The sequence below is a fragment of the Sturnus vulgaris genome, chromosome 24, assembly GCF_052056855.1.
Source record: "Sturnus vulgaris isolate bStuVul1 chromosome 24, bStuVul1.hap1, whole genome shotgun sequence".
NCBI lineage: Eukaryota > Metazoa > Chordata > Aves > Passeriformes > Sturnidae > Sturnus > Sturnus vulgaris.
Window position 1 is genome coordinate 842,254 of NC_142266.1, and position 24,672 is coordinate 866,925.

The 24,672-nt window shown below is 46.3% G+C and overlaps 1 protein-coding gene across 38 annotated transcripts in view; it reads left to right on the forward strand.

Annotated features, from left to right (window-relative positions):
• Positions 1-24,672, forward strand: part of EPB41 (erythrocyte membrane protein band 4.1) — a 94,868-nt gene that overhangs the window by 29,841 nt on the left and 40,355 nt on the right. For 35 of the 38 annotated variants that reach the window (XM_088178339.1, XM_088178338.1, XR_015808315.1 and 32 more), the window contains 4 exons: positions 14,857-15,316; positions 17,940-18,170; positions 20,513-20,617; positions 23,553-23,595. In XM_088178339.1, the coding sequence (XP_088034465.1) occupies positions 14,864-15,316; positions 17,940-18,170; positions 20,513-20,617; positions 23,553-23,595 (832 nt within the window). In that variant the 5' untranslated portion in view covers positions 14,857-14,863. Of the gene's footprint in view, positions 1-13,705; positions 13,850-14,856; positions 15,317-17,939; positions 18,171-20,512; positions 20,618-23,552; positions 23,596-24,672 lie in introns of those variants that run through there. The other 3 variants (XM_088178344.1, XM_088178355.1, XM_088178330.1) reach the window with 2 other exon arrangements.

The window sequence follows — 24,672 nt, forward strand, 5'->3', positions numbered from 1 at the left end:
AGCCTATGCAGCCATTCCCGATTTCCCAATGGCACGAGCATGTATATGCTTGTGTGGCACCTTCTTATTTTAAACCGTGCTGGAAGTTGGTTTTGCTGCTTAAAATGAACTTCTGTAAAGTAGCAGCTCGCTGGGTGACCACTAATGGATTTAATTGCTGCTCTTAATATGAAATATATTGTGGGTTATAGAAGCATGTTCTGCTGCTCCACAGTACTCGACCGACACTGAGCTGAAGGACGTGTTCCCTGTGTCCCCATGCAGGCATGTCCCTGGTGTGAGCAGTTCAAACCGCTGTGGTGTTCCCTGCCCCAGTGCTACAACACGGATTTTTCTCAAAAGCTGTGTTTGGCAAGGTCTGGGAACAGACATGAACCACAGAGAAGAGTTATTCACCTTTTTATTTTTCCTCTTATATTCAGAAGCCTAGCACTGATCTTCCCTGCTGTTGTCAAGACTGCGTTCTGCAGTGCTGTTGGTGAAACACCTTGAAAGTATGCTGCACCATGCAAAGAGAAACACATTTTTGAGAAAAAAAATCTAATATTCAACTAAAAAATGAGTAGATATTCATGATGAAGTGCTGTTTCCTTCTGGCATATCGCTGTTTCATGCAAGTGGCACTGCATCAGTGCATTGTGCAATAAAGATCTATTTCTAGAAAGGAAAAAAAGAGGCCAGAGTTTATGGGATCTTTCTCCAAATCCAACAGAAGGATGTCTTGTGCTAGGGGAATTATCAAATCTGAGCAATATGATTTGCAAAATAACTTGTTATGCTGCTGTCTGCAGAGGCCACTGTGTGAAGGCAAATGGGCATTCGTGCCCTTCCTGAAGGCTCACGCTGTACTCTTGTGTCCCTGGGCTCTGCTCAGGGAGTTGTTTTGAGTCTTAACCTCAGACAAAGGTCTGTAGTTAATGGCTGAATAGCTCAGTTCTTGGTATAAAGTAACTTGTGCTTGAAGGGCCACGGTATTCAGGCATTTCTCCCATAGAGTTTGGGGTTTTCATCCTCCTGGTCTTGTGTGCTTTGCCAAAGGCGCTTAAAACTCATGGGCATTTATACAGCACTGGCTGCTGTTGCTGGTGTGTGGCCTTAATCCCAGAGATTTCTGGGTTAACATCCCAGGTTTGAACTGATGCTGTGTTTTGTTGAATCCCATAGGGAAAAATTGATATTTATTGCTGTGGATACTTGGGGGATCCAAAGGGCTGCTGAAATCTGGGCATTGAGGCTGTGATGCTCACTGTCTCTTTCACTTAACCTGACCTTCTTGCTCAGGACTGTTAATCCACCACCGAGACAAGGAATCTGTTTCTTCTCCCAGAGGAGAGACTGGTCCTGGATGCTCCGCTCTGTGCAGTTCAGCAGGCAGCAGCCTCGTTCACAGGGATCTGTAATTAATGTCGGCTCTTGAGTGCTGAGTAATTGGGAGCAGTAATTGGATGGTAGCTTAAGAATAGGAGCACGGTTTAATAAAATAAAACAAACAGGCTTGCAGTCGTAATGTCAGCAGGTAAAATGCCTGTGAAACAGCAAATCCACATGGCAGTGATGCCAGCGAGGTCCAGGCTCGACGCAGGTGCTTCAGAGTCAAGGCAGTGAAGCGAAGCTGGCAGGGCAGGTCCTCATCTCCTTCCTTGTGTGCTGAACAGGGGACACAGCCTGGTAAGGCAGATACTTTTAAAATATCTCCCATGCTTAGGAATAAGAGAATTAAACGTTCGTGTGGTGGAGTTAGAGTTCACTTCTAAGGAGTTCTTGCAACTTGTTTAGCTGGGGAGCTGGAATGAGCTCAGGCTGTGCACTTATGTCCTAACTAGAGATCAGCTCATTACATTTGTTTCTGTCTTGTTTTTTGCTTTTTACTCTTAAACTACTCTTCTTGCCGCTGCGAGGGCTCCCATTTCTCTACTTTTATTTTCCATATTGCCCTGCCCACAGCTTACACTGGTGAGGAAGTGCCTCCCAGCTAGCTCAACCTGCTCAGACCTCATTTGTATGTTCGTTATTTTCATCTTAGAGAGGAAGAGGTGACTATTTACCTTCAGATTGTGTGTATAGAAAGAGAACCTGAAGGATGTGCAAAGGAGATAGGTGGTTTAAGAATGTATTTATTGGAGGACCAAAGAGTGGGTTTGGGAGGAGCTGCTTGGCAGGGGCACCTCAGTGAGATCATCGATGCTTTTTGCTCTCTCCACTCTTTCACCCTGGCCTCATTTGAAGGGTCTTCTCATGGCAGTTTTAACCCGAACAATGATATCACCAGAGCCTGCAGAAAAGAGGATTTGTGTGGCATTTTATTCCCTTGTGCTGCATGAATGTGGATTTCAGCAATATTGTTGTGTGGCTCCTGCTGTCAGCAGCACGGTGAAAAGAGTGGCTCACTTGTCTGGAATTGTGACTATGGGACTCGTAGCCCTTCAGCAGCACAATTTTAGCTGGGGCTCTCCATTTAGTCCCCAGTACTGGGCAAGACCAATTGATTTTGGATCAAAATTACTGAGAATAATATGGTTTATTCTTAATTTGCTGTTGCTTTTAATACTAAATACCTGAGCTACCTGAGTCTCTGTGAGTCTGTAGAGCTTTCAGCTGAATGAAGCACTCTTGGGCTCAGTGCGTCTTCAGCTGTGCATGAAGCAATTGCACAACTAGGATTTAAGTATAAAAAAGAGGAAAATAAGCAAAGCTACTCCAAAAAAACCATGGTGGTTGTTCCTACCACCACTGTATTGTTGAGGGTTTGTGTATATGCACACAAGCACACACTTTGAATAGAATAAGGATTTTTTTGAAACCTAACTCATAAAATAAGTATCAATGGGATGCTAAATTGTGTATATAAGGCCAGTAGCTTATCCAGAAAGCACCACCAACCCCATGTACAATTTATTTTGATAGGAAGAAATTTAAACCAGCTACTGTTTTGTGCATGTGCTTTATCCCTACTAAAGAAAATATTTTGTCTTTATTGGCTCTTCATTTATTTAAAAATATTGCAATGTTAAAACAGTTGGAAGCTGTTTATTATTGTCTTTGCAGCTGGCCGGCAGTGTTCTGGCTCTACCATGGCAGGTTGCATTGGCACAGGTGGGAGTGGAGAAAGCTGGTTTACAACTTCCAAGTGCTGCCTCAGTTTCCCCAGTGCACATGCCCACCTGACTTCATGACCAGGCTCCCTTTAATGCCCTCAGGGATGTTAAACTTCTCCCAATGTGTTGTGTAATAAGGATAAAAGGGCTGGGGAGAAAGGTATAAGTTGGTGGGGAAGGGGGTCTTGGGCAGCCTCTAGAAGTGGGGAGAAGGTTAGAGGGAATCAGGGGATGGTGGAAGAAAGCAGGGGTGATGGAAGAAAGAACAGGTCTGGTGCAGCCAGACAGGAGGATGGGAAAGAACCTTTTATTGCCTGTTGTGCGTGGAGCTCCTGGGTGGAGCAGTGGTTGGATCAGCAGGATTAAGTGTGGCTGGAGGGGAAGGTGCTGCGGTGTTTTGTTCAGAAACACAAGGGCCATCCAGGAGCTGCAGCACTAACCCTGCTATGGTGCAAAGGTGGATGTTGAAGAGGTAGAAAATATCTCTTGTGAGCCGGTGGAATGTGGCTGTGCTGCTGTGTTTGTTCAGTGAAATCACAGGACAGCCTCCCACACCAACCCATCCAGTGCAGAAAGGAGGGCGGCAACCAAAAATATGAGCAAACAGCCCCTGAATGTGGGTGCAAAATGTATTTCTGACCCCTCCCTGCTGTACTGAGAGTGAATACAACTTCCTTTTCCTTTCTGTAGTGTGAAGAAAGCGATGTTTGTGTACATTTCCTCCATGCAAATAATTGCAGCAACCCTGGGCTGATGCCAGTACTGAGCAGAGGGTGCTGTGGGAACCAGCATGGATCCTTACTTGGGTCTCCAGTGGTGAAAAAAACCCTCACAATACCATCTTATCTTCCATCTCATTCTTTAAATCAGTGCTCTCCCTTCCCCCCATGATGGTGTTTAATATCCTGTTCACTATTTCCTACTGCCTATAGGCCAGGCTGCTGGCTGGAGCTCAGCTGCTGTGCGCTGGTGAGCCATTAGGATGGGATCTGGGGCAGTAATTCAAAGCAGGCGTGAGCACAGGCTCCCTGTGGGATAATGCTGCAATGGCTCTGTGGGCAGGCAGAAGGTGTCACCGTCATTAGTTTGGTTCTGCAGCAGAAGTGAGGGTAATAAAGTGCTCACTGGGTGTTTGCTGTCCCAGAGGATCAAAGGGATTCCTGATAACTGAGCAGCTGAAATGAAGCATCCCCACTGTCTGCCTTTAACTGAGCTACTGAATGGTGATGGACCAAAATCATCAGGATAGGCACTTAAGTGCCATCTCTACATCCTGTGGGTCAGTGCAGGATTGAGAGGATTGCCTGAAATGGTCACTTTTTTGCTGTAGACTTCTGAGAGCTGCACTCCCATTCTGACGTCTCAGACTGCTGGGGAGTCTGCTTGGGAGTCACCTGAATCCTGCCAAAGAAACAGGTGATTATTTAATGAAAATAGCATTTCCAAGCTGTGTGTTAAAGCATCCCAGAACGCCATGTTTTGTCTTCTCCCCATTGGTGACACTGCACAGCCAATGTGGGAATTCAACAGCAGTTTTGATTCAAAGCCATCTTCAGTGAAAATGGTTGTTTGTAAATGTGTTACATCAGATGTGTCAATGAATGTAATTAGAGAATGAAGACTGCTGCACACCCCTAATTAAGGGGATTAAAAACTCAAGCTGCCTGATTTCACTGCTGGATGGAAAAAACAGACTGGTGGAAATGGCTGGAGACGGAGTCGGGAAGGTGGGAGGGGTTTGCTGCCGTCTGTTGGCCCATGAGAGCAGCTCTGGGAGATGACAGGACTTAGCTACTCTGCTACATGCCCATAACTGACTGCTGACTGCACGTGATGCTATTTAATTACTGCTTCATATTCCCCTTCTGTTTGGTTCCTGTTTCTGGTGGGGATGGGAAGATTTTCATCCCTGCCAGTTGTGCTGGGCTGCAGCCTTGGGAAGGTGACAGTTGTGTCACTCCATGTTAGTTTGGTGTCCTGGTGTCTCCCATCATCTCAGTACCCATCCCCAACTCTTTGGCTGTTCTGGATGGTGCTGTGGGAACTTGTGTAGAAGCAGAAGCGAGATGTGTATGAAGACACAGGGCAGAACATCGAGGCATCCCTGAGGTGCTTTTTGCATGCACGAAACCGGCCAAATTGCGCAAATAGAGGACAAAGATCATTGTGCAATGAAAATACTAGGAAGCTACGCTCACTGAGAGCTTCTCCCTAGCCTTGCAAATAGGAGAATGACTTTGTTATGGGCTGGGGACTGCCAATGAGGATGTCTCATTAATCCAAGCACTGATATCCCATTGCTTTTTTACTCTGGGTGGGTGTCACCTGCCCTGTGGTGCAGGATCCCTGAAGGGATTCTGGAGAGCATCCTCTGGTGGGAGGTGTTGCAAAACCCGCCTTGATTTTCCAGGAAGCATCTTATCCTTTGCTACCTGGCTTGTGGAGCCACCCCAGGATCAAGTGTGACTTGGTGGTCACTGAGCATCAAGGCAGGAAAGCTGGGAAGAAAACTATCCCTGTGGAGGTGGTATGAACTGTCTGAGCATGTTCCTGGGACATGCAGTGTTCTTCTGGTGCTGCATTCACTGGGCAACATCCTTTTGGGGCCATGGTGGCACTGGAGTTTGTCCCAGTCAAACGGAGTTAGTACCGTGAGGCTTTACAAACAGCTTCTGGCTCCTGACTCTGCGTGTTTGGGGGAACAGCTGAGTGACTGGCTTTCTGCCTGTTGCCTGTGGACCAGGTCTGTTGGGAACATGGTTACACCCTGGTTTTGGATGTTTGCCTGCTCTTCTTCAGCATAGACTGGAGCCTGCAGGTATGCAGTAGGATCGTCCCCGTGGTTTGTTGTTTTTTTGGGGGGGAGTGGTGCAGAGTTTAACCATCACCTGCAATACTTTTTAAAAAAGGAGAAAAAAAAAGAGGGGAGCTTTCTGTAGGAGGTGTCTCCTCACCTGCCTCCTCTCCACAGTGCCCACAGAAGATGCTTTGCTGCTCCCAGTCTTGAGGCAAGGTCAGCAGCATCCCTGTTTGCATTCCCCATTGCTCTGTGCCTGGGGGAGCTGCAGCCAGCTTGGAGTGGGCTCTGCTGCTTTTGATCGGGGGTCTCAATTAGCTCTTGGGCTCTAAAACCAAGCTGCCTGGTCTTGAGAATTTTCAAGGTGTTGAAGGTTGGGTTCTTTCGGTGGTACTGGGAGTTTACAGCTCAAGGTTTGCGGTGGAAATGGATTTCTTCTCCTCTGTGCTGTTGCATGGGATGCTGAGCCCTTAAAGACGAGGAGACTTCAGAAAGGGGTGGACGTTCCTAAGCAAAGCCTCCCCCAGCTCAAGAGCAGCACAGGCTGCTTCGTGCTGATACCTGCAGTGTTTGTACCCACCCAGTGAAACTCAGCTTCACAACCCTCCTGCTCGCTGACTCACTCCCTTGGGCTCCTCGGAGCTCTTGCTGTCCCAGTTGTGTCTCCAGAGCTGGCATCCGTGTCTGTGCTGGATCCAGCTCGTTCCATGGCTGGTGGATGCTGAGATCTCCAGCTTCTTCATCCCCTCTATTGCTCTGCAGGTGTAAGTGACTGGGGCTTGGCCAGGAAACCAAGAATTGAGAAGTTTAGTAGATAATCTGCAGCTGACTAGTGCCTTCCTGCATTCATAGGTAAGGGTCATTAATATTTAAAAGTGCAATGTTCAGGCTGATAATTACTGTAAAGGTAATTTTAGTTATCTTGCAGCCCTCGTTTCACTGCTCAATGGTGGCAGTGAGCATGTGAGAGCAAATCAGGTAAATCAATTCAGCCTGGTAGCTGGTACAACTTCTTAAAACTCATTATAACAGCCCAAAACCACACTGCTGCGCCCCTGGGCAGACCCAGGCACCACTGGGTTAGCCACTGTGTCCGGGGAGTTTCCCTCATCGCAGGCTCTTGAGGGGGATAATGATATTTCCTCTGCATTAAATATGTTTGGAGTATTGCTGTCAGGTGAAAAGGTCTTGGAATCAACTTAGGGTAGTTGAGTGCTAACTTAAGTGTCCTTTAACATTGAGGGAATTGTCGGTTTTCAGCCTTGAGAAGAGTAAGCTCTAGGGAGACCTTAGAGCCACTTCCAGTGCCTAAAGGGGCTTATAAAAAGGAGGGAGAGTGACTTTTTTACAAAGCAGATAGTGTGAGAACAAAGAGGAATGACCTCAGACTGACAGAGGGCAGGATTAGGTGGGATAGTGGGGAGAAATTATTCCCTGGGAGCATGGAAGAGACCCTGTTACAGGGTCCCTAGAGAAGCTGCCCCATGGTCCCTGGAAGTGTCCAAGGCCAGGCTGGACATTGGGACTTGCAGCATTCTGGGATAGTGGAAGCTGTCCCTGCCTGTGGCAGGGGGTGTAACGAGATAAGCTTTCAGGTCCCTTCCCAACCAAACCATTCTACGATTCTGTAATAATTGATGGCCATTTTGAAGAAGTAAGCCCAGCAGAAAGCCAGGGTTGAGGACATTTTAATCCAGCTTTTTCAGCCAGCTTTCATGAGGGCTCAGCAGAGAAGCCTAGTGCTTGTTCTCCCAGCCCTTCCTGTAAGTGGTTCCCTCAGATAGTTCAAATATTGTGCATTTCATGTGTGCTAATAACATCCGAATAACTGCATGATTATGGTTATTTTTAATGAATTTGGGGCGTTGTACTAGGGTGCAGCAGATGCATTTGAGGCAGTTGGGTGAATGCAAATTGCATTACAGCCGTGAAGTAACAAGTGAAGCACTTAAGTGCGGTGTCCCTGGCACCCCCTGGCAGGGGAGGAGCAGCCCAAATGTGTGAACTGGGGCAGTCAGTGATGGAGCCTGTTAAGAGGTTTTTAGTATCAGACATCCTTCTGGCTCTTGGTGCAGCAGCGGTTCATCCTGGCAGGTGCCTCTGTGACAGTGTGTGTGTGTGTGTGCAGGAGTGGTATTTATCTAGCAGGCAGCTCTTTATCAAAGGATAAAGCCCAGGGCCCTCTGGGCTTCTAATTATAGCTTTGGTTTGGAAGCAACCAAAGGGAGAGCAACAAAAGCAAAAAGTGCTTTAATCCCATTCTTGGGAAACTGTAAGGAAAGAATATGAGCCCTGTTATGTTAAACCTTGAGTGTAAATGAGGCACAGTGTAAGTAAACACATCTGTGTTCAGGCAGGAAAAAAACATCTTATGAATAATTCATGGAAAAAATCCTCCTGTTCAGCTGATGGAGAGCTATTGCTTATTTCTGTTGAACTGTTGCTTTAACAAGTGGAATGCTGCTACAGGGAGAGCCATCGTCACACGCAGCGGTGGCATTGTCATCTCTGCTGCGCTGTCATCGCCACCGCGGGTATTCCTTCGGTGCAGAGTCAGGAGTGGCTGTGATGGAGTGACCTGCTGGGACGGAGCCTGGCCTTGCCATTGCCTCTCTGACATGGGGTGGCTCGCTCATGGTGCTTCTGTAAACGCCGTTCCCGCTGCTTTTCTTTGCACAGATTTCTGGCGCCTGCCGGGTGCCCGTGCTCCCCGTTTCCATGGGAGGCTGGTGCAGGGAGCAGCCCCACGATGTTATCGGCACCACGCAGGGGCTCAGCTGCTCCTAGGGTGGGGATGGGCTTAGATGGATCCCTCCCTCCCTCCGCAGGGCTGGGCAGATAGCGGCTCTTTCGGCAAAGGAGGGTTTTGGAGTGACTGCTGCCTGCCAGGCTGAGCCCCTGTGTCCTCCGGGAGGGTTTGGTTTGGTGTTTCTGCAGAAGCAGCCCTGTCAGGCACTGTGTTTGAGACCAAACCGTGCTGTTTCTGCAGGGGAAGGGAGCTCCAAGAGTTAGTGCTTGCTGCTGAAGAGGAAACAGCACTTATATTAAGCGGATGCTTTTCTTAGTCTTCCTAGCCAACTACTGCGTTGCAATGGGAGGAAGGATAGTCTATTAGTAGTTTGTTTTTGCTGGCAGTCTGGTGCACATGCCTTCTCCCTGTCTCTGTTCTGGGTCCAGCTGCTCCAAGTTCAAGTGAGGTTTCCAGGCAGGCTCCACACAGGCAGCCTTTCTAAACCCACTGCTGTAGACAAGGCCCCAGTGACAAGTACATGTTTTCGTTTAAATTTCAGCACTTCACCAATGAGCAAAGCTCATGAATTTCCATGTAAGGAATTCTGTAGCATCCAGGAGGATTTTTGAGGATACGGAGGAGGAGCTCTCAGCTCCCTTTGGTTGTAATGCACTTACTGCTCCATTTAGTCAGGTCATTTTATAAGCCCAGTCTTAAATTTGACATAAATGATTTGCTTTCAGCAGATGGTGAGCTACTATTTTTGCCTTCATTTAAATAGGAAAGCTGTACGATAGCAGGAGATAGGAGAGGAGCACGGTGCTGCTGACATGCAGTAGATTACCAGGGCTGGTCTGGTGAGAATTAAATCCAGGCAGTTGTAATGTGCCATCTGTGTTGTGTTGTGTGGTTTATTTTTCTCCTGCTCAATGAGGCTCCTGAAGTCTCCTGTTCCCTCCAGGTCAGGCTGAGTGACAGCATCCTTTTTGTTCAGGATCCAAAGTACCAGCACAGAAAGATGAGGAATGTTAATTCTAAGAGGGGTTATAAAATGTCAGCATTAATTATTCCTCTAATAAAGTGTATTAAATAAATTTTGTAAGGTTCTGAGTCTTTAGAGTATTTTAAAGTTTGAATTTCTGTTGAGAGACTTATTTTATTGCATTTGAATTTCTTACTTTGTTTGAAACTCCCAAGCAAACAGCCCTCTGCTATGGTCACAGAATCCCTGGCTGGTTTGGATTGGCAGAGACCTTAAAGGCCATCGCATTCCATCCCCCTGCCATCATGGCCAGGGACACCTTCCATTAGACAAGGTTGCTTCAAGCTTTGTCCAGTGTTTTCTTTACTGTCGTAAAAACCACATGTAGCACACGTAACACACATGTGGAGCGAGATGTGACAGCTGCAGTTTCCTCCTCTCCCACTCGCAGGTTTGTTGCATGTGCACCAGGTCTTGACAAAACTGAATTTTCAGGCTGTACTCTCTATTTCAAGCAGAATTCTGTGTAGTTTCCCTGGTGAATTATGTGCTTTTCACACACATTATGAAATAGGGAGGAACGCGTTTTAAAAAAAACCCACCGCACTGTTGCTGAAATAGTTTTTTGCATATTTTTAGCAGAAGTTTGTGTCTTATCATTGTCTCCAGCTCTTGCTGGAGCAGCAGTGTTCAGTGAAGCCACACATTTTTATGTAGAAAGGTCAAGACAGTTTGTCCCACCCGTTATCTGGTTTTGGGCATCTCTGCAAGACAGTTTGTGTTTCCAAGAACTGAATGGATAGTCCTTTTTCTTCTCTCTCTGAAAGACTAAGCCACTGGGAATTAAGTAAGTTATAACATAAGCCACAAATCATTTTTCCAGGCTTGGAAACAGGGATGAGTTAGATTTTTTTCAAAGAATCACAGACTGATTTGAGTTGGAAGGAACATTAAAACTTATCCCATCCCACCCCCTGCCATGGGCAGGGACACCTCCCACTATCCCAGGTTGCTCCAAGCCCCATCCAAACTGGCCTTGGACACTTCCAGGGGTCCAGGGGCAGTCACAGCTTCTTTGGGCAACCTGTGCCAGGGCCTCATCACCCTTGCAGGCAGGAATTTCTTCCTGATTTGTAATGAACCGTTCCTTCCTTCAGCATAGGTTCAGTTTACTATCACTAAACTTACTGGATACCTAAATAAGAGAGACTGAAGTAGGCTGACAGGTAGGAAAGGGTGACAGACACATGTCTAAACATGCCTGTTTTATTGAGCCTCTGTAACTCATCATGGAACAGCCCGAGTGAGCAGCACTGTCATTTACAGGGAACTCAGGTGCCATCACTTAATGAGAACCTTCCAGATCACAGGTGCTGTAAGGAAGGGATTTAGCTTTCTCTCGAGGAATGAAGACTTTCTCAACAGGGACTTGTTGCAATGTGTTGAGCTACTCTAAAATCTTTTAGATAAATCTCTGTGTGTCTGTGCAGGCTGGAAAATGAGGATAGTTTGTCTTAGATTGGGATTGTCTTCTGATGTCTACAAGAGTAGAACCCATGGAGCTGTGGGGGGATGAAACTTGAGTTTAGCCATCATCTGCTCACCAGATAATTAGTGCAGGGTGGATGGGGCTTGGAGCAGCCTGGTGTAGTGGAAGGTGTCCCTGCCAATGCCAAGGGGTTGGAATGAGGTGAGTTTGAGGTCCCTTCAGCTCAAAGCATTCCATGATTTTATGATTGAATCATAAATGTTGGAAACAGGGTGAGCAATGAGCACTTGCACTCCTTTTAAGTCTCTTTCGTGGATTTTGATGCAGGAAAGAGGGACGAGTATGTATGAATTACACCAAGCCCACAGCAATATTGTGTGTTCCCCACAGCTGTGCCCTTGGCCAGAAAGAAGGATAAGCATTGAGATTGGGAGGCTTGAGGATTGGGGGGCTGTAAGGTCATCTCAGGTGTACAGCAGGTTCAGGGGTTCCCCTGCACTGGTTTGCTTTGACATTTGGTGTTCAGAGTTGCTGATGCCTTTTGACAGAAGATCTGTGGAGCTCCCTCTTCATCACTAAAGCACTGACATTCCTGAGGAGGTCCAGGTCCTCCCTCGGGGGCTGCTCTGGTTCAGATGAGGTGGGATGTTGGCAGTGGGAAGTCACCCCGTAGTGCAGGTGTCCTCAGCAGGGCAAAGCCTGTTTTCTGCTGTGGAAATATTTAACACCTTTCTCTTCAGGTTGCTTCCTGTTGCCAAAGCCTTTTTATCTGCAGGATGTTCTTCAGCTTAAAAATGCTTAGCTCTAAATACATATTTGTACTCTTTTCTGATGAGATTGTTACTCTGAAATCTCTCACTGGGATCATATCTGAGTTTTGTTGTAGTTTGCTTGTTTCCATAGTAGTTTGCGTCCTTCCCCACTCCAGACTTGTGAAGACCCTGCCTTTTACAGAAGAGACAGCCTTTTACAGGCATCAAGCCTTCAGCCTCTACGAAAGAAAGCCCCCCAGGTGAAGTATTTACAATGTGGCAGTTCAGAGCAGAAGGTTAACAACACTGCTTGAGTGCTCATACAGTATCAGAGCATCTTTCTCCAGCATCCAGGGAGCTCCCGAGGCACCTGCAGGCTCAGCAGAATCGCCTTATGGAATACCAAGGGAAAGAAATTAATTTAAATAAAAACCTGCTTCTGGTTTGGTTGTGGGTAGTGCTTTCTCCAAGGAATGGGTTGAAAACAAAACACCACTTGGCACCCATCTCCTTGCAGGAAAAGTCCTTTTCTTGTACAATCACAGCATCACAGACTGGCTTGGGTTGGAAGGTTTAAAAACTGTCTCGTTCCACCCCCTTGCCATGGACAACCTCTCAGTTATGTTACTTACAAATCTCTACTTTTGATAGTGAATGTAGGGGAAATAATTTCTGAGCATAAAACTCAGGGAGGGAGCCAGCCAGGAGCCCACGCATTGGAGCAGAGCACTTGGGTCGCACAGCAAGATGTTTGCTATACCCAGTGAGTTATTGGTGCTGGCAGCTATGAAATGTTTATTGGGAAAAGAAGGGCTCCCATGTGCCTGTCTCTGCGTCCGCAGTGCTGCCGAGGGGATCTGGCTGAGCTGCAGTGTGGTTCTCGAGGGATGGAAGAAAGGCAAGGCGATGTTTGCTCATCACCAGCCAGACCCACCTTCCTGCGGTGGGAAAGGTCCATGACTGCTTTGAAATGTAAACAAGTCAACAAATCTTGTTCCAAGTTGTTGGTGTTTAAAGAGAGAAAAGTATATCCAGAGGAAACTTTCTTTTGTGGCCTGTCCCTAGGGCTTCCTGTAGCCGATAAGAGCTGATCCTTAGCTGTGCCCTCCCCACCAACGTCATCTCCAAAGCTTTGGTTCTGCCTTTTTGGTTTGAAGAGCAACTCGTCCAGTGTTGTGTGTTTTGATAACGACTCCTACAAATGTATTTATTCAAAACAAGCACAGTGGGAAGCAACTACAAAGAGGCTACTCCAACAGCTAGTGCCAGAGGGAGCTGGCTGCTCGTGCGTGATTGTAGTGGGACAGGCTCGCAGAACATCCCTTTCATTCCATGTGTGCTGGGGCGTTGGGAGCTTTGCCCTGGGCATTGCCATAGTGGGTTTGGGGTGATGGGTGTTTGGCTGAACAGGATCCTTGGCCTCTTCACTGCCTTGTGGCATCTCCAGGAATTCTTGGAGAGTTGACAAAAGCAGAAATTGGCTGTGTGGTGGCTGGGATTCTCTGCAGTAGGAGCCGTGGGTTGCTAACGGGGCCAGCAGCATCTGTGGCAAGGGATTACAGGAGGAAGGGGAGCAGAAGTAAGCTGCAAGGACAGGTCACACATATGCTGCCATCTGCAAACTGATTGCAGACATATCTGGGCCCATCTGGGTTTGGGCATTCTCTTTGCCTTGTAGCATCCCTGGTCCATCAGGTGCTCATGATGCAGGTTCTCTGCTTAGGTGCCTGTTTTTTCAGTGCAGGGTGGAAGCTGCTGTTTCAGTGGCCTCTGCCACTCCATTGGGTTTGGAAATACCCAGAGCAGCTCACAGAGGGGAGATGGTGAGTGGAGAGTAATTCTGTCTTCTGCTTCTGCAGGAGACCATGCTAAATGAGCCGTGTAGGTCATCCCCAAGGCTGGCTGGTGGGGCTGACTCCAAGTGAAAAAACCCAACAAGAACCCCAAACCAAACCCTGTAACCTGAGGAAATTTGTGTTGCTGCAGAAACAAATTCAGGGAAGGTCTGTGATGCTGTGCTGATTTAACTATAGCATTAGAAATAATATGAAATGTTTGCATTAAATGCATGGGGAGAGTCCTTTGAAGAGCTGGGAGGATTTTTCTACTTCAAGCACTCTGGTTCTTTTAGCAGTCAGGATGAGTTAAATTAAAGTTGATGAATGCAATAATACGTAGGAGGATGATATCTTGGAATGTTTCTTAATTTTTAGTGCATTTTGAGCAAATGTTTATACAGTGAGGCTCAAGCTGGGGAATTGAGGCGTATTGGATTATGTGCTATTTGCTCAGTGTAAGCAATGGCAATTTATTGCTGCAGATACATGTGATGTGGTGTGCAAAGATTAGTTCTATCCCCTCTCAAACATGATTATTTTGGGTCTTCTTTATACCTTAAATAGATATTCTTCTCATGTGATTTCCATCTTTTTGTGTCAACAGCCCAATCTAAAGTTGAAATAAATATTACATCAGCGTAATAGCACAAGCTTTGAAGGAAATCTGCTCTCCATTATGGGATGTTGTTTGGAAACCTTTTCATTTGACATTTTTCCAGTGTGCAGTGCAAACATCCTATGGATCCCAAAGCCCTGCTGGGCTCCACTGGATTCTTCTGATGCAGAATGGCGTAATTGCTCAGCACTGGTGGGTCCTGTCCCCAGCAGTGTGGTTTACTGTGTTTTAGATCATAGATTCCCAGAATGGTTTAGGTTGGAAGGGTCCTTAAAGACTAATCTTCAAAGCAAACTGTAGCAAAAGGAATGACTTTGCTTTTGCTGGCTTTGTAGGCTGAAGTTTCTTCCAGGAAGTCAGGTTTCCATCCCATTACAGGCCATTCACTTCAGAGTAGGACTTGATAATCCCTGTGGATCCTTTCCACTCTGGTTCTGTGACAGGGTGGTGTGACTGGTGAACATGGAGTGTCTGTGCTTGTGGTTGCTTTGAATAGCTCAGTCAGGCATGGGTATTGGAAACCTCTTGATTGAGCCCTTCTGCTCCTCTCATACAGCATCATCATGACAACAGAAAAGAGCCCAGCAGCCGACACTGACAGCTCGGAGCAGCGACAAGCCAAGGAGGAGGAAAGAGCTGCTGAAACACAGAAGCCAGAGGCTTCCCTGGAGGAAGGGGCTCAGCCAACCCCGGAGAGACAGCCCCAGAGGCATAAGGCCTCCAACGGAGACACCCCCACCCACGAAGAGCACAGCAGGAAAGAACGACGCGCCTCTGAGGGCCGGGGGCTCTCCCGCCTCTTGTCCTCCTTCCTCAGAAGGCCCAAGTCTCAGGTATCTGAAGAGGACAAAGACACTTACGGTCCTAAAGAGGCGGGAGGTGACCAGAAAGACGCAGGATTAGGAGCCAGTCATGATGAAGACATCCTGGTGAAAGCCCCGATTGCAGCTCCTGAGCCTGAGCTCAAAACTGACCCATCGCTGGATCTCCATTCCTTGAGCAGTGCAGAAACACAGGTAAAACACCCCATTCTGTGAGACATGCTCCCTGCTGCTTTAAAATGTGTCTTTGTAGCCAGAACTATAACAACTTCTTATCCCAGACTGGTGAGCTTGACCAGAAAAGGTGTTGAGATGTCAAAAAGGCTCTTGTCAGCTCCCTGTGTTTCACTGTGTACTTCCCACTCTTGCATCCCTGCATCAGACCTGCAAAGTACCTGTTCTAGGAATTAGAGTCACACTCCACATAATTTAAAATGTCCTGTGCTAAATCACTGCACTTCTGAGGTATGGGATGTCACATCAGAACACAGAGGGTTCACATTCATTTTGGTGTGAGCAGGATCAAGTCAGGTCAGTGGCCCAAGGTGGAGATTTCAAGAGTACATGGATTTGGGAACTGGTTTCTTCAGTTTCAAGGAGTGCAAGCACGGCATTTTAGGACTTGCTCATCTGCTCGGTCCAGGCTAATGCTGAGCCTGCCAAATATAAATATTTTTTGCTTATGCATCATATAGAGAGGGATTTCTGCATGGCAGAAGGGGCTGAGCCCAACTCCTGGGACATGTCTGATGTCTGCTCTTTCCAGCCAGGGTCATTTTTCATGCAAAATTTAAAGTTTAAAAATTGAAAGTAGAAATTGAGGCAGAGACACCCCCAGGGAACATTCACTGAGCTGTGGCTGGTTATTGATTTGGGGGTGCTGGGTGTCCTCTCTTCCTTCTTGGGTGGTTACAGCTGTAGTGTTACTTGAGCCTGGAGTGGAAAATGGTGGATATGCCTTGTCCTTGGCTGGGAATTCCTGAAATCGCAACCAACCTGTGTGTATTGCTGGGGCCAGACAGGGTGAAATCTGGATTTCTTACCTGTTGCCTTAAGTTCGGAGTGGCTCCAGATAGCCACAAATGCTCAATTTTGGAGCAATACTTTATAGATTGAAGCATTGCCAGTAGACAATAGTTGTAAATCTACCTCCTTAAAATTACGAAGTTGTAGAGAGGGTAGTAGGTAACAGCTTTTCCCTTCTTTTCCCAAATTTCTGAGCCTCTGAAGACCAATCTCTGCTCATGTTTTGTACCTGTAACTGTTGGGATTAGCAGGATGGGGAAGATGTGGAGATCTTCAGGCAATTTCAGCCCAGAAATTGTATTATCAAGAGGAACTTGTTCTTAGAAGTTTAAGGCCAGGTTGAATGGGTCTTGGAGCAACATGATCTAGTGGAAGGTCCGATGGGCTTTAAGGTCTCTTCCAACACAAACCATTGTGGTTTTTTTAATGCATGATTTCTTTCTTTTTCTCTGATTTGCTGGTCCTGAACCCATGTCTAATTTGTACCCCAACCTTTCTTCATGGGCCGTTCATTTTAAACGACGCATTTGTGTCTTTTTTTTTAGTTCTTATTTTAGATCACTGTCAGTGGCTTTCTGAACTGTGACACTCGGCAGATATTTCTGCTATGAAAGCATTTGCGAGGTGCTGCAGTTTGATAAATGCTGACCGACAGGCATTAGGAGCTTTGACTGATTTCCTGCTCCCAATTGTCCCAGTTCTACTGGAACAGAAGTCAGCAGCTTGTGGACATTATTTAGTTTTTAAATATCTCTGTGCACTTGTGCCTGGGTGTGATTTCATGAGATGTGATGGGCTGAACAGACAAGGTTTTGCTCTTTCTCTGCTGCAGCTCCTGCTTCATCCAGCCCCTTCAGCATCGTCACAGCCTGCCGTCAACTCATTTAACCTGCTGAGGTGGCAGAGGAGAAAAAGAAAAAAACAGCTTCCTTCCTTCCTTCTCCTGTCCCCAAACTGCATCTCTTTCTGCTATTTAAGTGGATTAAATTGGTTTGCAAAGTGCTCCCGTAGGCAAAGGAACGGTGGTGTGGAGGCTGTCTTCCCTTTTTGGTGGCAAAGAGCTGCTTGGTCAGCTCTGATGGCCATGAAACCTCAGCCCTGACCCACCTTTTGGTGCCACTGTTACCATAAAATTCCACAATGGTTTGCGTTGGAAGGGACCTTAAAGCCCACCCAGTGCCACCCCTGCCACGGCAGGGACACCTCCCACTGTCCCAGGCTGCTCCAGCCCCAATGTCCAGCCTGGCCTTGGGCACTGCCAGGGATCCAGGGGCAGCCACAGCTGCTCTGGCAATTCCATGCCAGCCCCTGCCCACCCTGCCAGGGAACAATTCCTTCTCAAGATCCCATCCAGCCTCTGTCAGTTTTAAACAATTCTTCCATGCCGTGCCAAGGGCCAGTGCACTGGAACAACAGCTATGCCAGAGTGGCAGTGGGAGCACTGGGAGTCCTGTCTGGGAGGGGAAAAAACCTTCCAATCTAGAAGGTGCTGTCACTAACACCATGAATCTAGGAATGCATGATCTAATCTGCCCTGATTTCTCTAATCAACCCTTTCTTATTACCCTTTCTTATTGCATCCTTTACAAAATGAAAACTGGAAAAGAACTTGGAAGAGTTTTAAAAATGGGTACCATTCACTTGGTCACCCCAGCTGCTGCTCCAGGTCCTGGGTTACAGGTTAAAGTGGGATAATAAATTCTGACTAAGATCCCAACCCTACAGTGCTTGTTCTATGTAATGCTTTGTTTGTTTATTTGTTTGTTTGACTCATCTAAATTGGGGATTTCAGCCTGCTCAGGAGGAGAGGAGGGACGACCAGGAGCCAGAGGGAAGAGACCTCGAGGACAAGGAAGAAGGGGAAGCAAAGGAAGAGGGTGCCAAACCAGAACCGAAGCCAGAGTCTCTGGAGACTAAAGCAGACAAGGATTTGAAAGCTGCCCAAAAAACAGTGAAAAGACACAGAAACATGTACTGCAAAGTCGTCTTGCTGGATGACACCATTTTTGAGTGTTCTGTGGATGTAAGTACTTTGGGGGTTTGGTTCTGCATCTCGTCTCTTCCTTCTCCCTTCTGCTTCTCTTGAAAAATCACCACAAACACGATTTAATAGGGGCCTAATGTGCTGCCAGGGAATTACATGACAGGTTTTACTGTGGAACAAGCCTGCTGTAAGCTATAACAACTTATTTAGTGTGTTGTAAAAACCTCTGGGTACTAGGAATCTTTATTTTTTATTGTTCTACAATTCCAGCGTGCCTTACTTTATAAAGGTGGGGAGAAGTTTAAAAAAAAAACCCCAAACCCAAATTTTATATTACTTGCTGTTCACGATCTCTCTCATTTGTATCCCAGGCTAGAGTTTAGGTTTTTGGGGTAGGTTGTAATTGTCTAAGTAACTTCTGCCTCATTGGCTTTGAATAAAATGGGTTGTATAAAATCGATTTGTGCTTTTCTAGTCCTCCAAGGTACCTTTACCTCTCAGGCTGCTGGTTAACTTACCTCCTGCTGCTTGGATGTAAAGTAAAACACACTGTGTTTAGCCTGCAGTTGAATATATTTCCAGTAAACAATTTAACATTATGTTGACTTAGAGCACTGCAATCCCCTTCATCTGAGAGCTTTTTTTCTCTTTTGTTTTGTGCATTCTCTCGCAGGGCTGCGGTGCTGTCAGGGCAATAAAAAGAGAGCAGAAATCCCTATTTTAATATCAAAGTACTTGTGCAGAATATCAATAATCTGGTACTTACCATTGGAGCGTACTTCCACCAGCTTGTTTTCCCTCAGTCCTGCTGGTAAATGGGCCAGGAGGGGGTATCTGGGCACAGGGCTCCTTGTGGGAACAATTACCTTGGGTGATCCTGGGCAAGTAGGTCAGTGCTGAGTGTTTGTGTAACAGTGGAGCTGCTGGTACTGCCTGGGATCAGCTCAAAGCATCGCTGCCCCATCACCTTCCCCTTGGCCAGGGAGACTGTGTGCAGCCTCAAGGAGCCTCTTCCCCAAATCCCAGTGACGCCTGGCTGTGGCTTAGTGCCTTGCTTTGCTGCAGCAGTGCCTTTGGATACCGTCGTGGACACTGTTGGAGGGAGAGCCATGGGGGCTCCTGACTTGAGCAGGACGTGAGAAGTGTCTCTCTGTAGGTCCAGAGTGTCATGGTGGGCACTGCAGAGGATTGGGGGGGGGCACTTAACTTGAGAAGCACCCTTGGCTTTAGCACCAGTATAATTCTGCTCTGGCGTTTTGAGAATTTATTAAATTTTAATAGGGAAGGAATTGCAAAGGTGTAGGCAAAGAGCAGCACAAATACCTTTATCCAAGGAAAATTAGTGTTTTCGGGCATCCTTTCTGACTGACGGCCCTGGGAGCTTTTTTGTTCCTATATCAGTGCCAGTTCCTTGAGGAATAGCCAGGCTAACACATACATTATGTTACCTATAGAGTCACAATGTGTGCACAAAGGCCCTGACAGCTGACAGGGTGGAATAATGTCAAGGAATAAAACAAGGCAGGGGTCTTGGAGCAGTTGCCATGCAGAGATGAGTGACAGGAGAGCTGCGGGCATTAGTGAAGCTGATTTTGCGTCACTGGAACTGCACTTGCTTCTAGCAGAGCCTCCAATGGAATAAGCTGCTTTTGGTTGCCATAGTTTTATGCCTCAGGGATGTTTTCCTTCATGCTTTTGGATTAAAAGGGTGTCTAGTTCTTGGGCCAGTTCACTTCTGCAGGATATGGGGGAGACAAAAAGGACGCAGGAGTGCTCCAAGTGCATTAATGGAGGCAGGAAGCTGTGTGCTGAGCAGCTTTGGGCACATGAGGCAGATGGGAGAAGCTGATTTTCATCATCAGAGCAGGGTGATGGAAAGGCCATGGAAATTATGGGCTTTGGTTATGTGCTGCTGTCTTTTTTTCTGAACCTAAGAAAAGTCAGATTTCTCCTGAAATGAATAGGCTGTAGCAGCAGTTTAATCTCTTGATCCACACCTGATCATCTGGCAGCCTGGGCCTGGGAGATACCAGCACTGTAGATGTACCTGGAGGGAAAAACCTGTACAGATCCTTGGGGTCTATCGAGCTGTGTTGGGAAGTCCAGCTTTGGGGGATTTTCAGATGTGGAGCTGGTGGGAAGAGAGAGACCCAGTGTGGTTCTTGTTGCCTCTGTGGAATTTTTATGTCTGCTGCCCTTTCCTGTAAGGAGTCCTTGTTCTGACACAGCCAAGAGATATGATTTGGAGCTACTCAGGACCCTTTTTCCCCTTAGTGATAGTGCACCGTGTGATTTGATCCTGTTTGCTTCCTCCCCTCTCCTGTGAACAAAGACAGGCAAAACCCAACCCTGTCCTACAGGATTTCTTTGTCTATTTGCAGAAACACGCCAAGGGACAGGATCTACTTAAAAAAGTCTGTGACCACCTCAATCTCCTGGAAGAAGACTACTTTGGTTTGGCCATATGGGACACGCCAACCTCCAGGGTAAGCAGCTGCTGGCCCCAGGGGGATTCAGCTCTTCCTGCATTATCTCTCGAGGGCAGGAACTGGGGCAGAAGCTCCTCTTAAAACTCGTTCTGGTGTCCTCCCTAAATATGGACTGCGGGTCATCACACAGGAAGAAATGGTGAACAAATGGCTACAGGAGTGTGGATTTTAGTCAAAAAGCTATGTGAATCATAGAATGAATCGTAGTGAACTTGGGTCTTCACCTGGAGAAAAGTAATTTTATTAGTTTACTGCAAAATTATGTCATTAAGTTATAAAGCTGAAGGAATCAGGCAGCCCTGGTACTGGTGTCAGCATTGGAAAGGTTTGGTTGGAGCCATCCAAAGCTTTTGGAGTTGAGCCTTTGCCCTACAGAAGAGCAGATGTGACTCTATACCTAAGCTCCTACTCATGGTTTCAATTTAAGATCTTTGTTTGATTTGACTCAAGCAGGGTCTTATCTTTTAGAACCTTGGTTATTCTTTAACTCAACAATTACTCAAGGTCTATTTCATAAAGCCAAAAGTGAGATAATTGAAATGAAGGGCCCAATTCTATGTCCTTCAGGCGAGTTATGCTGGTCTGTATTCTGACTCTTCCTCTGCTTCACCTGCAGCAATCCCAAATTACTGTGGCCAGGTTACTGACTGACAGATGTCTGTCATTAAATATATTGTTTTATACACAGGTAAAATAATAACCAAAAATAACACTGTTTGAGGCAGGCAGAACTCCTGCTTTGTTTTACAGTCTCTGGTGTCTTCTAATTTTCTTGGATGTGAAATGTGTTTCCATGTATATAACATGGATATTTTTTATCAGAGTTTGTTCTTGCAGAGGGAAGGGTAAGTGCACTTCTAGATGCAATTAAGAGCAAAAAGAGTGTAGCTGGAGCAGCTCAGCTTCTTCTGCATGTGCTGTGGGTAGCTCACTGCTGCATTTGGGTATTAGGAAAAAATCCTTCCTGGAAGGGGTTGTCAGGCCCTTGGCACAGGCTGCTCAAGGAAGTGGTGGAATCACTGGATTCCTGGAAGTGATCAAAAGGCATATAGATGTGACACTTGCAGACTCTGCACAGTGCTAGCCTTGGCAGTAATGAGTGGACTTGATGATCTTAGAGGGCTTTTCCTAAATGATTCTGCGGTCTCCTAGACCCTCGGACTTGCTCTTCTTGTGTCCAGGCTTTTGGTGTTGATTCTTCTGGAAGCAGAAGCACATACCTTCACCCCCAAGACAACAAGAGCTGAGAGGTTGTGCAGCTTTTTAACTGTATGGACTGAAAACAGATTGTTTTGTCAGATCTGTGTCCCAGAGCTGGAAGCTGGGGCACATGAGGCCACCGTCCATGGGTTGTTCAGCTCCAGTGTGGAACAAGCTGTTTTGGTTTGCTCTGATGGGTGAAAACACTTTTTTTTTTTTTTTTTTTTTAATCTTTCTGGTTATGCTTTATTGAACTTCAAAATCTGAGGCTTCATCTCTGTCCTGCTGTAACTTCACACAAGACCTCCCCAGAGTTACTGATTCACAGGTAAAATGGTATTAATAGGATCCAAGGATGAGCTCCTGCACCTCACCTGCAGCTGTGTGGAGCAGGTGGAGATACATGTGTGCATACCTGGATAGGGAAAGGCTGTATGTGAGATTTTCCACCTTGATATTTAGGGAATGAACTTTCTAAGGACCAGTAATTACCCACGTGGGCATAGCAGAGGGTGACAGTGGGATTAGGAGGTTGTGACAGTAGCTGGAGCAGCTGGGCACCATGGAGCAGCAAGGAGCTCATTGCCCTGAAAGGGAGGATTGTTTCTCACTGATTCACGACCCAGTGGGATAAAAGTGCTGTTAATTGCTGTTCCCATCGTTGTCTGCTGGATCAGGCAGGGTGGGATGCATGACTGCACCCTGGGCTCGCCCCAATAACGAGCAGTTGTGGCACCAGCTCTGCTTCAAGCTGTGGCCCTAAAAAGGCAGCAAATCTTCCATTCAAATGGATTTTGTATGCCCACTTTTATATATTAGAGGAGAGGCATATAAAGAGAGGAGATTAAATGCAAGTATTGCTGTCTCCCTGCCATGAAGTTACGTGTCCTTCTGGTCAGGAGAGATTAGCTTGGGGGATTCAATGAGTTAATTCCTTCACCTCAGGAGACCTGGATGTCCAAATCCTATTCAGAGCTGGTGAAAATGAAGATGTGGTTAAATGTAACCTCTCCAGGAGGGTTGGTAGCCTTGGACAGGCCCTGACCCCTGCAAAGGGAAAGGCTCAGACCATGGAAAAAGCAGGAATTGAGGCTTAAATTGCACCACCATCCCACAAAACCTCAAATTACAGAGGAGGGGGAAAAAGATACATTTCTAAATTTGTAGCAGAGATAATTTCTAGACACTTGAGCCATAGTTAAAAGAAATGAAGTTTATGTCACACTCCTGTAAAAAATTCCAGCCTTACACAGGAATTGGGTGTTTTTACTCATATTTCAGCAATTAGGTCATTGAAAACGTTATTTTAGATAATAATAGGAAGTCTTGGTGATCTTTGATCTGAATAGGGTAAGTAAGGAGACAGGGTGCTTAGAATTAATGTATTTGTCCTATTTACTTAAAAAAGGTGTTGTATAAGTGTCCCTGGTAGCTGTGGCCATACCTGTTGCTCTGTTCTTGCAGCCCTAATAATTTGCTTTTTTTTCCCCCCTCTTGTTACTCCTGCCTTTCTTATGAGTCCCTGGTAGGTAAATGGCTGGAAATACACCCACTGAGACCACAGCCTGGAGTAAAAGTAGTTAAAAATGCACCATCTCTTTAGTTTCCATGGCTGTCTTTGTGTCAAATGTCCTTTTTTTTTTTTTTTTCTTCTGTATTTTTAGCAATTTTCAGCTTTCTGTGGTGTTTCTGGAATGTCTGGTAAACTGTTAATGTTTTTATCCTTTTACAGACGTGGCTGGATCCTGCCAAAGAAATAAAAAAGCAGGTTCATGGTAAGTAGATTGAATTTATCATGTGTGTGGGGGTGCGGTTTCTCCCAGTGTGGCTTTGGTGAGCCATCCAGGGAGCCCAGGGATGGGGACAGGTCAAGTGAGGGTGGCTGGCAGGGATCAGCACAAGTTCAAGCAGTCTGTGCATCCTTTCTGTCCTTCTTAAGGATTTAGGTATGCTCTAGATTTAGGAAAAAAATGTCATTTCCTTGGTAAGACAGCTTGGGATGTGTTTGCCTGAAGCAAAGCCACACTGTTGGTGCAGTGCTGAAATGGGAATGTGCTCCTTGCTGGAGGATGGGAAAATGGCTGTCAATGGGAACCACTGAAATCCCAAAGGAGTTTGGGAGATCCCAAGCAGAATTTTATGGTGGAACAAGTTTTTATGGTCCCTGAGGCTGTTTTGGGGTCCAAATGGGGTCATTGGAATGATAAATGGCTTGAGAAATACCAGCTCAAATACCAGATTCTCTCCCAAGTTGTGTTTTAAGATCTGCTAGCACTGAATTGCTTCAAGATTAAGGCAGTGTCAAAATTAAATATGTGTTAGAGGCTTTTGTTTTCTCTTGGGAGCAAGTCTGACTGCTTTGGAAGTTTTGGGAAGGAAAAATACTGGTTTTTGGATGCTTTTGGTGGGAGGCCCAGGACAAAGAGTGTAATTAAATTCAGATTAGGGGGGATACACAAGGCTGTGGAGTAGGGAAAGTTCCTGTGTTTCCAGCTTCTCTTGGAATCAGTAGCAGGGTGCATGTGAAGGGCAGGAGCTGCTCCATCCATAAATTTCACCTAGTGAGTGTAATGAGCAGCAGCCTGCTGTGAAATCTGGTCCCCTGGGGATGGGTTAAATGGCAAATTACTTGATTTTACTTGAGTTGAAGGTCTTTTGCATGTACATATGAATGTGTGGACACCAGTGTGTGGTGGTTTAGATAACCTCTGCTCCCTTCATTGTCACCTTGGAATCACTTGTTTTGAACTGTGGGTGATGAAAGCAACATGCCTTGTGTTTAATCCCAGTTATGGCATTGCATAAGAAGTAAATCAAGGAATGCTCCATTTCCCTGTTCCCTGTGTGAGATT